General features: G+C 44.5%; 1 protein-coding gene and 1 pseudogene across 1 annotated transcript in view; both read left to right on the top strand.

Annotated features, from left to right (window-relative positions):
• The first annotated feature begins 2,498 nt into the window (after positions 1 to 2,498).
• The window catches only part of MCCC2 (methylcrotonoyl-CoA carboxylase 2 (beta)), a 76,923-nt gene continuing 64,720 nt past the window's right edge, over positions 2,499 to 14,701 (top strand). Inside the window, exons 1-2 of the mRNA XM_010853570.1 lie at positions 2,499 to 2,778; positions 7,911 to 7,977. Coding sequence (XP_010851872.1) covers positions 2,650 to 2,778; positions 7,911 to 7,977 — 196 coding nt within the window. The 5' untranslated portion in view covers positions 2,499 to 2,649. The remainder of the gene's footprint in view (positions 2,779 to 7,910; positions 7,978 to 14,701) is intronic.
• Positions 9,769 to 10,310, top strand: LOC104998421 (annotated as a pseudogene).

The raw sequence follows: 14,701 nt of genomic DNA, 5'->3' as shown, positions 1-14,701 counted from the left end.
GAGGCTACACGCGCAGTGAGCGGGGGCAGACCCAGTGTGGCTGAGGCACTGCGAGCGCACGCCAGTGTTATTTGCTTGCAGCATCCCTCCCTCCCTCCCCACAGCGCGACTGAACAAAGAGAAGAAATACAGTTCCACCCATCAGAACACTGACACAAGCTTCCCTAACCAGGAAACCTTGACAAGCCACCTGTACAAACCCACACACAGGGAGGAATAGCCACAATAAAGAGAACTCCACAAACTGCCAGAATACAGAAAGGACACCCCATACTCAGCAATTTAAACAAGATGAAGAGACAGAGGAATAGCCAGCAGATAAAGGAACAGGATAAATGCCCACCAAACCAAACAAAAGAGGAAGAGATAGGGAATCTACCTGATAAAGAATTCCGAATAATGATAGTGAAATTGATCCAAAATCTAGAAATTAAAATGGAATCACAGATAAATAGCTTGGAGACAAGGATTGAGAAGATGCAAGAAAGGTTTAACAAGGACCTAGAAGAAATAAAAAAGAGTCAATATACAATGAATAATGCAATAAATGAAATTAAAAACACTCTGGAGGCAACAAATAGTAGAATAACAGGTCTTTTCCAATGAGTCAGCTCTTCACATCAGGTGGCCAAAGTATTGGAGCTTCAGTATCAGTCCTTCCTATGAATACTCAGGTTTGATTTCCTTTAGGATTAACTGGTTTGATCTCCTTGCTGTCCAAGGGACTCTCAAGAGTGTTCTCCAACACCACAGTTTGAAAGTTCTTTGGTGCTCAGCCTTCTTTATGATCCAACTTTAGCATCTGTACATGACTATTGGAAAAACCAGTTTTGACTAGATTGACCTTTGTCGGCAAAGTGATGGCTTTGCTTTTTAACATGCTGTCTAGATTTGTCATACCTTTTCTTCCAAGGGGCAAGCATCTTTTAATTTCATGGCTTCAGTCACCATCCACAGTGATTTTAGAGCCCAAGAAAATAAAATCTGTCACTGTTTCCATTTTTTCCCCATTTATTTGCCATGAAGTGATAGTACTAGATGCCATGATATTAGTTTTTTTTGAATGTTCAATGTAAGGCAAGTGCAGAGAAAAAGAAAATGAACTGGACAGCCAGGCAAAGAAAAGGAAGTTTATTAAAGGGAAACGAGAGTGAGTGGCCCTTGAGAAGAACCAGCCCCTTCCCTTCTGGTGGGTCCCTCTTACATCCTCCAGGCGGGAAACTGGGTCCCCTCAGGGGGTGGTTAGTTCATCTTTAGTCTGCAGATGGAATTTGGCAGTTGGTAGTCTTGAGAAAGCCAAAGGTGTTCAATGGTAGGGTGGTCACTTAGTCTTGGCAAAGAGTGCCAGTGGCTAAAACAGGATGTCACTTGAGCAATGTGGTCAGTTTCATGGGTCACTGTGACTTTATATTTTATTTGCAAGCCATTTTTAACAATGAGATCCCATGTAGGCCCTATCATTGAGTTTTAAGCTAGCTTTTTCACTTTTTCACTCAGATCTGTTATAGGCAACTTTGCCTTACTTTGCCAACAAAGTTCCGTCCAGTCAAAGCTATGGTTTTTCCAGTAGTCATGTATGGATGTGAGAGTTGGACCTTAAAGAAAGCTGAGTGCTGAAGAATTCATGCTTTTGAACTGTGGTGTTGAAGAAGACTCTTGAGAGTACCTTGGACTGGAAGGAGATCCAACCAGTCCATCCTATAGGAAATCAGTCCTGAATATTCATTAGAAAGACTGATGCTGAAGCTGAAGCTACAATACTTTGGCCACCTGATGTGAAGAACTGACTCATTGGAAAAGACCCTGATGCTGGGAAAGATTGAGGGCAGGAGGAGAAGGGGAAGACAGAGGATGAGATGGTTGGATGGCGTCACCGACTCGATGGACATGAATTGGAACAAGCTCTGGGAGTTGGTGATGGACAGGGACCATGGGGTCGCAGAGTCGGACACAACTGAGCGGCTGAACTGAGATGACTTGTTATAGGCTAGGTTTAGAAGTACGTTATAATCGTACATCTAAGATGTACTTTATCACTACCAGAATTTTAAATTTATGTTCTCTCCGCTTTATAAAAGGGTACGTTTGGCTTGTTCTCCAGTGTATCCCCAGCTCCAAAAGAGCACCTGATAGGGTACACTGAAGAAATATTTGTTGAACGGATGGTTATCGCCTTTAAAGAGTTTAATTTCTTAGGACAGTTTTATAAGCCTGTTCGGTTTCCAGCTCTCATATAAGAATAAGCTTTTTCAAGTCCCGGAATACCCTTTCTAGCAGTAGGGGAAGAAGAAAACAGCACGTAGAAGAAGCTCTCAGACAAGCAAAGAAATTCAGCCGCGGCTCCGGAGCTCCGTCCTAGGATTCGCAATGCTCAAGGGCTCGGGAACGGACCGGCCTCGCGAGGTTGCATCACTGTCCCTCATTGGCTGAGTTAGGGGGGCGTGGTGCTCAACATCGACCAATCAGGGGCCGCGTTCGCCGACACGTGCCTAGGCTTACCGGAGAATCCCGGAGGTTTCAGGCGAGTTGGGACAGCAAGGATCTGGGCTGAAGTGTATCCCGAAGCCGAGGAGTTGGCAGGGAAAGCTTCGGCTCCGAATCGGCGCAGGCCGCTCTCTCACGCAGCTTCCTGCCTCTGTGCCTGCTGCCATGTGGGCCGCTCTGAGATTAGCCCTGCGGCCGTGCGCCCGCGCCGCTGCCCCAGCGCTGCGTTCCTATCATGGGGACTCCGTGGCTACCTTGGGCACCCAACCGGACTCGAGCTCTGCCATCTACCAGGTAGGGTGGGTGAGCGGCCCGGGTCAGTGATTCCTCTTCACCGACGGGACAAGGTGTTGGCCGGACTGGGAAGCATAGAGGGTAGGCTACTTTTAAGAGTAGCTCCTCTTTTCTCTGGATCCGCAGTCATGATTCTGGGACGCACTAGGAGGTCGTGAAGTTTGAAAAAGAAAACAAATCAGATACATTTTAGTTCACTTTTAGCACTGGCACTGTCCTTTGTATCTTTAAAATCAGTGGTTCTCAAAGCCAGTGGTTCTCCGGGAGCTTGTTCGAGTTACAGCCGCCTTAAGCCTCACCCTGGGCCGTTTTGGTCTTCCAGGGTGGGGTCCTGGTGTTTGCATGGTTAATTAGGTTGGGGGTGAGGAGGGGCAAAGGCCTTGGAGGCAGCTAGCTTTGGGAACCACTGGCCGAACACTAGCTAACCCTGGTCTGTGGTTACTAGATTTGAGATAGTTGGTTATGTTAATGGAAAATACTTGTATTTAAATAGCTTTTCTTGGAATTTGGAGGTGCCACAGGTCACAATCTACTCCTGGCTTATGAAATATCAGCTGGAAATTTTCAGTCTATCCCATGGTTTCTAAGCCTATACAGATAACGTTTAAGTTGTGCCAGATAACTCTCAGGAGATACATTTTATTTTATTTATTTAAAAAAAAATGTTTATTTTTGGCGGTGCTGAGGCTTCCTTGCTGCTAGTGGGCTTTCTCTAGTTGAAGTGTGTGGGCTTCTCCTTGTGGTGGCTTCTCTTTTTGCGGAGCACAGGCTCTGGGCCCGTGGGCTTCGGGCTAAGTAGCCCCTCAGCATGTGAGATCTTCCCGGACCAGGGGTCAAACCTGTGTCCCTTGAATTGGCAGGCAGATTCTTAACCTCTGGACCACCAGGGAAGTCCCCAGGAAAGACGTATTAAATAATTCCTCCCTTTGGAAAAGCAAATAGGTTGAAAGAAAATCAGACTGAGGCAGAAATAATATCTAGTGAGAGACTTCCAGAAGTTTTTAGATTTCCTGGGATCAAGGGAGAATGTTTCACTCAGAAACATTAAATGGTTATTGTGATTTAGGCACTGTGTGAAAGTGAAAGTCGCTCAGTAGTGTCCCACTCTTTACCACTGCGTGGATTATTCTGTCCATGGAATCCTCCAGGCCAGAGTACTGGAGTGGGTAGCCTTTCCCTTCTCCAGGGGATCTTCCCAACCCAGGTATCGAACCCTGGTCTCCCTCACTGCAGGCGGAGTCTTTACCAGTTTAGCCACAAGGGAAGCCCAAGAATACTGGAGTTGGTAGCCTATCCCTTCTCCAGCAGATCTTCCCGACCCAGGAATTGAACCGGGGTCTCCTGCATTGCAGGCAGACTCTTTATCAACTGAGCTATCAGTTCAGTTCAGTTCAGTTCAGTCGCTCAGTCATGTCCAACTCTTTGTGACCCCAAGAATCACAGCACGCCAGGCCTGCCTGTCCATCACCAACTCCTGAAGTTCACTCAGACTCACGTCCATCGAGTCAGTGATGCCATCCAGCCATCTCATCCTCTGTCATCCCCTTCTCCTCCTGCCCCCAATCCCTCCCAGCATCAGAGTCTTTTCCAATGAGTCAACTCTTACTGGAGTTTCAGCTTCAGCATCAGTCCTTCCAAAGAAATCCCAGGGCTGATCTCCTTCAGAATGGACTGGTTGGATCTCCTTGCAGTCCAAGGGACTCTCAAGAGTCTTCTCCAACACCACAGTTCATAAGCGTCAATTCTTCGGCACTGAGCTATCAGGGAAGCCACTATTTAGGTACTTGGAATAGATGTGCAGGAATGGAATCATATTTTTGTCGGGGAGACAGACGAGAAAGCAGTGCATTGTGATGAGGGGTGTCTAAAGCCTAGAAAGTGGTTGCAGAAAGATAGGAAGTAATGAGTGAGTTGGCTCTTGAGTGGAGTAAGAACTGTCCAGGTTCAGGGTGGAGAATGGGCCTGTACAACCAAAAGAAGTCATGAGAACATAGGTTCTAAATTATGAAAGCAGTTAGTGGGAGTGAGAACTTGGAAGTCCTGGCCACGGTGTGGAGTTCATGGGGTAGATGGGATTGCTTATGTGGCCAGGTAGAGGAGGGAAGCCATGTGCCGGAGCCACGTTTTGATGTCCCTTTGCAGTCTGTTTGCTGGTATTTAAGTAGAGAAGTGGCATGATACTGTCAACGTGGCAGAATAATTGGCAGGGCAGCAGGGTAGAGAATGGGTTTCCCGCCGCATCGAATGTGACTTCTTCGTGGTGTGTTCTCTTGATTGCTGTAGACCTCTGAGTGTTCTCCAGAGCTCCTGTAAGGTTACACTAGTCGGTTTGGGGTTGTTCTGTGATGTCTCTGTGAGGGAATGAGCTCCTGGAGCTTATTGGTCTCCCGTCTTTTTGAGGTCAGGTCTGGGCTGATGTCTTTGATAAGCAGCTGCTAATCAGGGGTTAGGGAGTGTGAGCCTGAGATTATAATTTCTTTCTCTGTGTAAAATGTTTTATGTTCTGGTTTAGTCTGTGTGCTAGTAATTAGAATAGGGAAGTAATTGTGCTGTGGTGGAAAAAACACTGATTTAGTATTTCATATATATTTAAAAGTAAACAAGGAACATTTTTCCATAGAGGGGGAAAACCTGGAGGAAATGTTAACAGTGGCCCTTTCAGTGGGCAGAAGAGGTGTTGTGCTTTAAGAACAAGATTCCAGAGCTTTGGTTTAAAATCCTAATTCTACTGCTTGTTAGCTGAGTGATCTTGGACGAATCACTTACTTCTCTGTGCCTCACTTGTGTTGTGGCGTTAATGATTAGGTGTATGTTTCATTTATCAAGACAGTTAGTGACGGTGCCTGAAGTACAATAAACCCTCAAGAAGTATTAGCTCTTGCTACTTTGCCTCCTCTTCTCAAGGTCATCTTGTGATCTATTTTAGCTAGATGTTATTTCAGTAATGCTGAGTAGCAACCAATCCCAAGATTTTAGTGTTCAAAAGAACAATATTTAGTTTTCACACTTGGGGCTGCGATGGCAGCTCTGCTCCAGGGCCATATTAGATTCAGGTCCACACTGTTGCTTTTCTTTTTTCTTTTTCTTTTTTCTTTTTGGTTTAATAGACATTTATTCTGTTATTATGTAGTTGAACAACCTCCACACACAAAATAATATGGTTTAAGATTTTTTTGAGTTGGAAGGAATTTGGGTCTTAAAAGGTTTTGCAAGCCTGTTTTCTGGAAATCACTTAAGTGGGCCTTTTTAAAGACCCTTGAAGGAAAAAAACTGGTTCAAGAAAACCAGCAATTAAATTTCAAAATCAAACCATTTATGAAGATAGCAAGCCAAGAATTGGGGTAATTCGTCTTCTGTATTTCCTACACTCAAATCCACCCTGGGAAATAGAAGCCTAGTCTACGGGAGGACGTGATGGAACAAGCAGAATGAGGTGGTAAGGGCAACCACAGCTGGCGCCCAGCAAGTCTGGAACTGTGAGGCTGGTTTGAGCAGGGATGGGAACTGTAGACAACATGAAATTGGAGGCCAATTAAACTTGCATTGACACCAGTGATCAGTTTTCTCAATAGCATTTTCAAGAGTGGAATGACTTGACCATTGCCTATATTAGCAGTAGCGGTGGAGCTGGAGAGTATTGCGCCTTCTCCACGCTGCCCGGCGAGAGCCACCAATAGTGTGGTGGAACTTGTGGCCCTTGCCCAGGCCGCGGCTCTTTCTGCCTGCAGATGTCAGCCCCCGCATTTCCCTGTGCTTGTGGACTGGTTTGGTGATCCACTGGGTGCCAGGGTTTCTTCTGATAACTTTATGGAATGGATCAATGAGGATAATATCAAAGAATTTGTACGTAGAATCTTCACCAACCCAGTAGGAATTCAGGACCCTTGGGGCCCCACAGTGGTGTCCAGCACGCTCCTCCGCAACCGACTGCAGGCTTCGAGCTCTGGCTGCATTGTGTCTTCACTGGTATGTACTGGTATAGTTGTCCTGTGGCATGTGGGATCTTAGTTCCCCAACCAAAGATCGCACCCACATCCCCTGCTTCGAAAGGCTGATTCTTAACCACTAGACTACCAGGGAAGTCCCTGCTCCACTTGTTTCTTATTCCAGGACCCAGAATGAAGGGGCAGTGGCAGCTGTGGGATGCTCCTCTCATCATGGAAGTCTGGGGCACAAGAGGAAAGAGTGTGGAAGTACCTTGTCCCTCTTAAAGCCTCTGCTTGCAGTTGGTACACTGTCCCTTTTGCCTACATTCCACTTGTCAAATCACATAATGTGGACAGATTCAGAGATTGATTTTATTTTTCTAGTTTTTGGCGGTGTCTTATGGTTTGTGGGATCCTAGCTCCTTAACCAGGGATTGAATCTGTGCCCTTGGCAGGGCAGTGAAAGCCTGGAATCCTAACTACTGGACCACCAGGGAATTTCCCTCTGATCCTTTTAAAACATAAAATAGGATCCGTTTTCCCCTGGGCTTTGTTTTTAAGTGTAAATTGTCAGTAAGTGTAAAAGCAAGTATTTCTGAATTGGTTGGTGTCTCCTCACAATAGTATTTGATAGGACAGAAAAAGAAGATGGCATTCTAACCCTCAAAGAGGTTATATTCCCGAACAGAGTAAAACAAGTAGAGGTAAGCTCAGTAGGCGTGTAAGGAAGGAAGTGGGTAAAATGAGTGGCAGTAGCCAAAAACTAAGTTGGAGATGAGATGGGATATGAATTAGGCTTTAAAAGGGGATGGTGAGGGACTTCTCTGGCAGTCCAGTGGTTAAGACTCAGCGTTTCCACGCATGCCAGGGGCATGAGTTTCATCTCCGATCAGGGAACTAAGCTTCCACATGCCTTGAGGGGTGGCCAATAAATAGATAAATAAATAGAGGGTGAGGTTTATATAGATGGACTAGAGAGGGGTCGTGGTAGTGCAGAAGACATTGAGCAAAGACAGAGAGGCATGAACTAACTTTTTTAGTTTATGTTGGAGTTGGCTCAGTACGGAAGTGGCCCAGTGTGGAGGCCACATACGGTTGGCATCTAATGCTGTGCTCCTTAACCCTCGTTATGGTGAAAAAAAAAAACAGAAAAACTTCATTGGTTTTCTATAATACTCTCTCTCTTTTTCCTTGCTTCTCTTTTAGGAAAACTATGAACAGATGAAAGCACTAGTAAATCAACTCCACGAGCGAGCACAGAGCATCAGACTAGGTAAGCGCTCAGTTACTCTTCAGTTTATGCTTTTAATTAAGCTGTCCCTTTATTTGTTTTAGAAAAACTAGTAGCATCAGCGCTTTGACTCTTCAAGACTGTGCATTTGTTGTGGGTGGGAATGTAAATTGGGGCAGCCACTGAGTAAGACAGTATGTTGTTGTTGCTAACTCGTGTCTGACTCTTTTACGACCCCATGGACTGTAGCCCACCAGGCTCCCCTGTCCATACAATTTCCCAGGCAAGAATACTGGAGTGGGTTGCCATTTCCTTCTCCAGGGAATCTTCTCCATCTAGGGGTTGAAGCTGCGTCTCCTGCATTGGCAGGTGGATTCTTCCCTGAGCCATCAGGGAAACCATGTAACACAGTGTGGAGGTTCTTAAAAAGTAAAAATAGAGTTACCATATGATCCAGCAGTCCCACTCCTCGGCTTATATCTGGAAAAGATGAAAGCTCTTAATTCCCCAGTGTTCATAGCAGCATGGTTTACAAGAGCCAAAAACATGGAAACAACCCAGATACCTATCAACAGGTTATTGGTTTAAGATGTGATATATATGTATATATATATACATGTGGATATATACTCAGTCATAAAAAGAGAATGGAATATTGCCATTTCTAGCAACATGGATGGACCTAGAGAATATCATACTAAGTGAAGTAAGTCAGGAAGAGAAAGACAAATATTATATAATATCATTTATATATGGAATCTAAAAAATAATGCAAATGAATCTATGTACAAAGCAGAAACAGACATGGAGGATAGCTCAGTGGTGGAGCATTTGACTGCAGAACAGGCACAAAGACATAAGAAACAAACTTCGGGGAAAGGAAAGGGGGAGAGAGAAATTAGGAGTATGCGATTAACAGATAAAAAGTTAATACACACAAAATAGATAAGCAGCATGGATTTACTAAACATGGAGAACAGTGTTTACTATCTTGTGATCACTGGTAATGGAAAATAAACTGAAAAAAATATATATAAATGAATCACTTTGCTGCACACCTGAAACTAACACAATATTGTTATTTAACTATATTTCAATTAAAAAAAGCCTGCATTTGTCGGCATGCAGACATTTTATTTTTTCCTGGTATTTGGTCAGTTTTTTTGCCATTATTTGGGGGAAAGTAGAAATTCAGATTCATCATTTTTTTTTTTTGTCCACACTCTGTGGCTTGTGGGACCTCAGTTTCTCAACCAGGGATTGAACCTGGGCCATGGCAGTGAAAGCACCAAATGCTAGCCACTAGAGCACCAGAGAACTTCCTCATCAGTATTTTAAACTGTTTCTTCTTAAGCTTTTTATTTCAGTCACAGGATCACACTGAAATTTTTGTTTTACTTGAAGCAACTAAAAACATTTTCTGTTCATCATATTCATACTATATACTGTATTTTGCATAATTGTGCTTTTTCTGCTGTGTTGTATAATTTGGAAATAATTTCTGTGTGGGTTTATTGCTAATTAAATAAATGAGATTTCCAAAAAACTTTGTAAATTGTCATTTTTTATTTTTAAATTGTGGACATAATAGACATTCTTTTTCTTGGAAGAAATTGCATCATAGGAATATAAAATGCTAATGTTTAAATAAGTGCTAACTTATTTGTTTAAATAAGTGTTTAAATAATGTTTAAATAAGTACTAACTTATTCAACTTCTGTTGTGCCTTTATTGGTATATATGATAATTTACTTTAGAAGGCTCTGTGACTTGAAATAATAGCCATTTCCAAGTAAGAGTCCTCATGTTGAAGTACCTGAGAAGGAGCTATTTGAATTTTATGGCCTTCATTTAAAAAGAGTTCTCTGACTCCAGGGGCACAGCGAGGAGAGAGATGAGGCTGAGTTGGGTCTTGACAGTACTGTCCATCTGCCTGAGCGCCGTGGTCATGGCCACAGGGGCCAAGGGCAAACAGAAGCTGCAGGTCGGAGTCAAGAAGCGGGTAGACCACTGTCCCATCAAATCGCACAAAGGGGACGTCCTGCGCACGCACTACATGGGGAAGCTAGAAGACGAAACAGAGTTTGACAGCAGCCTGCCCCAGAACCAGCCCTTTGTCTTCTCCTTGGGCACAGGCCAGGTCATCCAGGGCTGGGACCAGGGGCTGTTAGGGATGTGTGAGGGGGGAAAGCAGAATCTGGTGAGTCCATCAGAGCTGGGGTATGGAGATCAGGGAGCTCCCCCAAAGATTCCAGGTGGTGCAAACTTGGTGATCGAGGTGGAGCTGCTCAAAATTGAGCGACGTTCAGAACTGTAGCCAAACTGGAGAGGGGCGGTGGAGAGGCCCCCATCTGGGACCAGACTGTTTAAAGAAAGAAAAAAAAACCTTCAGTTCAGTCGCTCAGTCCTCTCAGACTCTTTGCAACCCCATGAATGGCAGCACGCCGGGCCTCCCTGTCCATCACCATCTCCCGGAGTTCACTCAAACTCACGTCCATCGAGTCGGTGATGCCATCCAGCCATCTCATCCTCTGTCGTCCCCTTCTCCTCCCGCCGCCAATCCCTCCCAGCATCAGAGTCTTTTCCAGTGAGTCAACTCTTCGCATGAGGTGGCCAAAGTACTGGAGTTTCAGCTTTAGCATCATTCCTTCCAAAGAACACCCAGGGCTGATCTCCTTTAGAATGGACTGGTTGGATCTCCTTGCAGTCCAAGGGACTCTCAAGAGTCTTCTCCAACACCACAGTTCAAAAGCATCAATTCTTCAGAGCTCAGCTTTCTTCACAGTCCAACTCTTACGTCCATACATGACCACTGGAAAAACCATAGCCTTGACTAGACAGACCTTTGTAGGCAATGTAATGTCTCTGCTTTTCAATATGCTATGTAGGTTGGTCATAACTTTTCTTCCAAGAAGTAAGTGTCTTTTAATTTCATGGCTGCAATCACCATCTGCAGTGATTTTGGAGCCCCCCAAAATAAAGCCTGACACTGTTTTCACTGTTTCCCCATCAAAAACCTTAAGATCCCCCCCCCAAAACAAACAAACAAAAAAAGAATTCTCTTCAATATCCTCATAGATAGAATCTGTTTGGTCTATCAACCTGTAGTTTAAGGGTGTTGTATTCCTGGATATGATCTTATCACATTCAGAGGACAGACTTTGAGTAGAAGTCATTAGTGAAATAATTTGGCAAAATCTTAGTGGATTTGTTTAAATTAAAATATTTTTATATGTTTTTTCTTCTGAGCACTTTAAGGATGGAGACAAGGTAATTGATTGATGGCAGATGGACAGAAAGATCATCTAAAATTGTGTATTCATTTGTATAGGCAATAGGAAAGAAATAAGCTCAGTATTTTCATCCTTTGTAGAATTTTGAGGGTGGTAGTTACTCCAATAAGTAAACCACTTTGGTCCAGTTATTTAATCCCTCTTGAACATTTTCAGTACCTCATTTGTAACTTGAGACTCAAGAGTGGGTCTGTGAAGTACAAGCATTATTTACTCAAAGCACACATTTCTGTCTTCTTTTGACTTAATAGATTAATCAAAGTTAATTGAAAAAAACCATAAAAGAGATCCATTTGGAATATACTGGTCTCTGCCTTTTGTACTGTAGTAGTTTCATGTCAACGGAGAAGGCAACGGCACCCCACTCCAGTACTCTTGCCTGGAAAATCCCATGCACGGAGGAGCCTGGTGGGCTGCAGTCCATGGGGTCTTGAAGAGTCGGACAGACTGAGTGACTTCACTTTCATTTTTCACTTTCATGCATTGGAGAAGGAAATGGCAACCCACTCCAGTGTTCTTGCCTGGAGAATCCCAGGGACGGGGGAGCCTGGTGGGCTGCCGTCTATGGGGTTGCACAGAGTTGGACACGACTGAAGTGACTTAGCAGCAGCAGCAGTTTAGTGTCAAAATCAATTAAATCTTCTAAAAGTTACCATGACATGAACAAGTGGATATGAAATTCAGTGCGGGGCCAGGTGAAGCAAAGACCTCATTCAGGTGGCAGTAATTGCTCCCATTCTATCTATAAGGATATAGGGGAGAATTAAAAAAAAAAACAGGCGAAGACGGTAAACTTCCTATAGGTCCTTCTGTATTCTGTGTTCTCAGTCGTATCTGACTCTTTTTGGCCCCATGGATTTAGTCCACTGGGCTCCTCTTTCCTGGAATTTTCCAGGCGAGAATACTGGAGTGGGTTGCCATTTCCTACTCCAGTGGATCTTTCTGACCCAGGGATTGAACCCATGTCTCTTGTGTCTCCTGTATTGGTAGGCACATTCTTTACCCCTGTGCCACCTGGGAAGCCATTTCTTCTAGGTTAGGTACTTGTAATATAAGAAGAATATTATTTTGATAATGGCTGTATCCAGTCCCTTTGGTTGTAAGTCACAAAGATCCAAATCAAACTTGTTTAATCCAGAAGCCAACAACCAAACCATGCAAAGGAAGTGCTGAATGACCAGGGGACTCCAAGCCCTCCAGGACTCATTGTCTCTGCCCATTTTCTCTCATTTAAGGATGCCTATGTATGTTGGACCACATTCTCTTTCTCCATGAGGTGGGGAGCTAGGTTGCTTGGAGGCCAGCAACAATCTGAAGTAAATTGTAAACAATCAGTTTATAATGTGAAGCAAAGATCTAGTTATCCTTTCACCTCCAATCTGGAAAACTTTGATGGGTTCTCTGGGGTCCCGTGTTCTCTCCTTAGCCCAGTCACTGTATCCAGTGGGGTGTGGTACTTCACAATGCCAGCCTGAACCCATGTCCACCAGGACTTCAAGACAGTGTGCAGCTGGCAGCTCCTGAAACTTCATGGAGGTAGCAGTGGTTTTCAGGAAAGAAGGAAAGGAAAGCAGGCAGTCAAAAAGCAAAGAATGTCAATTACACTGTCTCCAGACCACCCTGGGCTTCCTTGGTGGCTCAGTGGTAAAGAATCCACCTGCAATGCAAGAAACAAGGGTTCTGTCCCTGAGTGGGGAAGATCCCCTGGAGAAGGAAATGGCAGCCCGCTCCAGTATCCTTGCCTGAGAAATCCCATGGACAGAGGTGCCTGGAGGGCTGCAGTCCATGGGTTGCAAAGGAGTCGGACACGACTTCATGACTAAACAGCAACAGTTCAGATCAGATCAGTCGCTCAGTCGTGTCCCACTCTTTGCGACCCCATGAGTCGCAGCACACCAGGCCTCCCTGTCCATCACCAACTCCCGGAGTTCACTCAGACTCATGGCCATCGAGTCAGTGATGCCATCCAGCCAGCTCATCCTCTGCCACCCTAATTTCTGTCTAGGAAGAGAGGGGTGTGTAAATAGGAGGGTGAGTTGTAAAAACAGAGGTAGTGGACATTTGTCATTCTTTTTGACCAGGTAGCTCCTGAACCCCTATTCTAAGTGTGAGGAAATGGTGTTAAAAAATGACATGAGTTTTTGTCTATTGGATATGATTTGAGAGGCAAGATATCCTGCTGGTATGCTTTTCAGAAAGATGACTAGAATCATAGTCTTGAAGTCATCTTGGAATAAGGCATTGTCTCCTGAAAAAGAATCAGAACGCTTGTGGAAATGAAAGTATGTTTTGTTGGGAGCAGAACTGAAGAGTTAATTATTCCCTTTGGATGTTAAGCCTAATGGGTCTGACTAAGAAGCAGTAGAGGCCTCCAGCGCTGGGCCTCTGCTGGGGATGGCAGGTTCTGAGCCTCTGGCAGTCTGATTTCTGCAGGAGAGCAGAGCATTGAGTGGGGCTCCTTGGGAGGGAAGCCAGGGAAGGACAGACAGCCGTCCTCACGGTGTTGCCTGGTGTTAGCACTGTTATGCTAGGAAAGTGGGTATTACAAGGTACATATAATGTACAAGTGATATACACTTCTGTCCATGGGATTCTGTAGGCAAGAATACTGGAGTGGGTTGCCATGCCCTCCTCCAGGGCATCTTACCCTCCCAGGGATCAAACCCATATCTCTTACATCTCCTGCATTGGCTGGCAGGTTCTTTACCACTAGCGCCATCTGTGAAGCCCTATGTTATTCATATGTAACATATCAGTAATATCTCTAAAGACACATTAAAAAATATATTTTATTGGAGTATAGTTGATTTACTATGTTATGTTAATTTGTGCTGTATAGCAAGCAAAGTTCAGTGATTCTTGTTCATACTCTTTTCCATTATGGTTTATCACAGGATATTCAATATCCCTGTGCTATGCAGTAGGATCTTTTTGTTTATCCTATATATAATAGCTTGCATCTGCTAATCCCAAACTTCCTGTCCATCCCTCCGTGACCCCCTCTCCCTCTTGGCAACTACAAGTCTATTCTCTGTTTCTGTTTCATCCGTTCAGTTCAGTCGCTCAGTTGTGTCCCAGTCTTTGTAACCTCATGGACTGCAGCACGCCAGGCCTCCCTGTCCATCACCAACTCCTGGAGTCTACTCAAGCTCATGTCCATTGAGTCGGTGATGCCATCCAACCATCTCATCCTCTGTCATCCCCTTCTCCTCTCACCTTCAATCTTTGCCAGCATCAGGGTCTTTTCAAATGAGTCAGCTCTTTGCATCAGGTGGCCAGAGTATTAGAGTTTCTGCTTCAGCATCAGTCCTTCCAAAGAATGTTCAGGCTTGATTTCCTTTAGGGTGGACTGGTTGGATCTCCTTGCAGTCCAAGGGACTCTCAAGAGTCTTCTCCAACACCACAGTTCAAAAGCGTCAATTCTTCTGCGCTCAGCTTTCTTTATAGTCCAACTCTCACATCCATATGTGACT

The sequence above is a fragment of the Bison bison genome, unplaced genomic scaffold (assembly GCF_000754665.1).
Source record: "Bison bison bison isolate TAMUID 2011002044 unplaced genomic scaffold, Bison_UMD1.0 scf7180017864329, whole genome shotgun sequence".
Lineage (NCBI taxonomy): Eukaryota > Metazoa > Chordata > Mammalia > Artiodactyla > Bovidae > Bison > Bison bison.
This window is presented reverse-complemented; position numbering and strand designations above follow the sequence as displayed.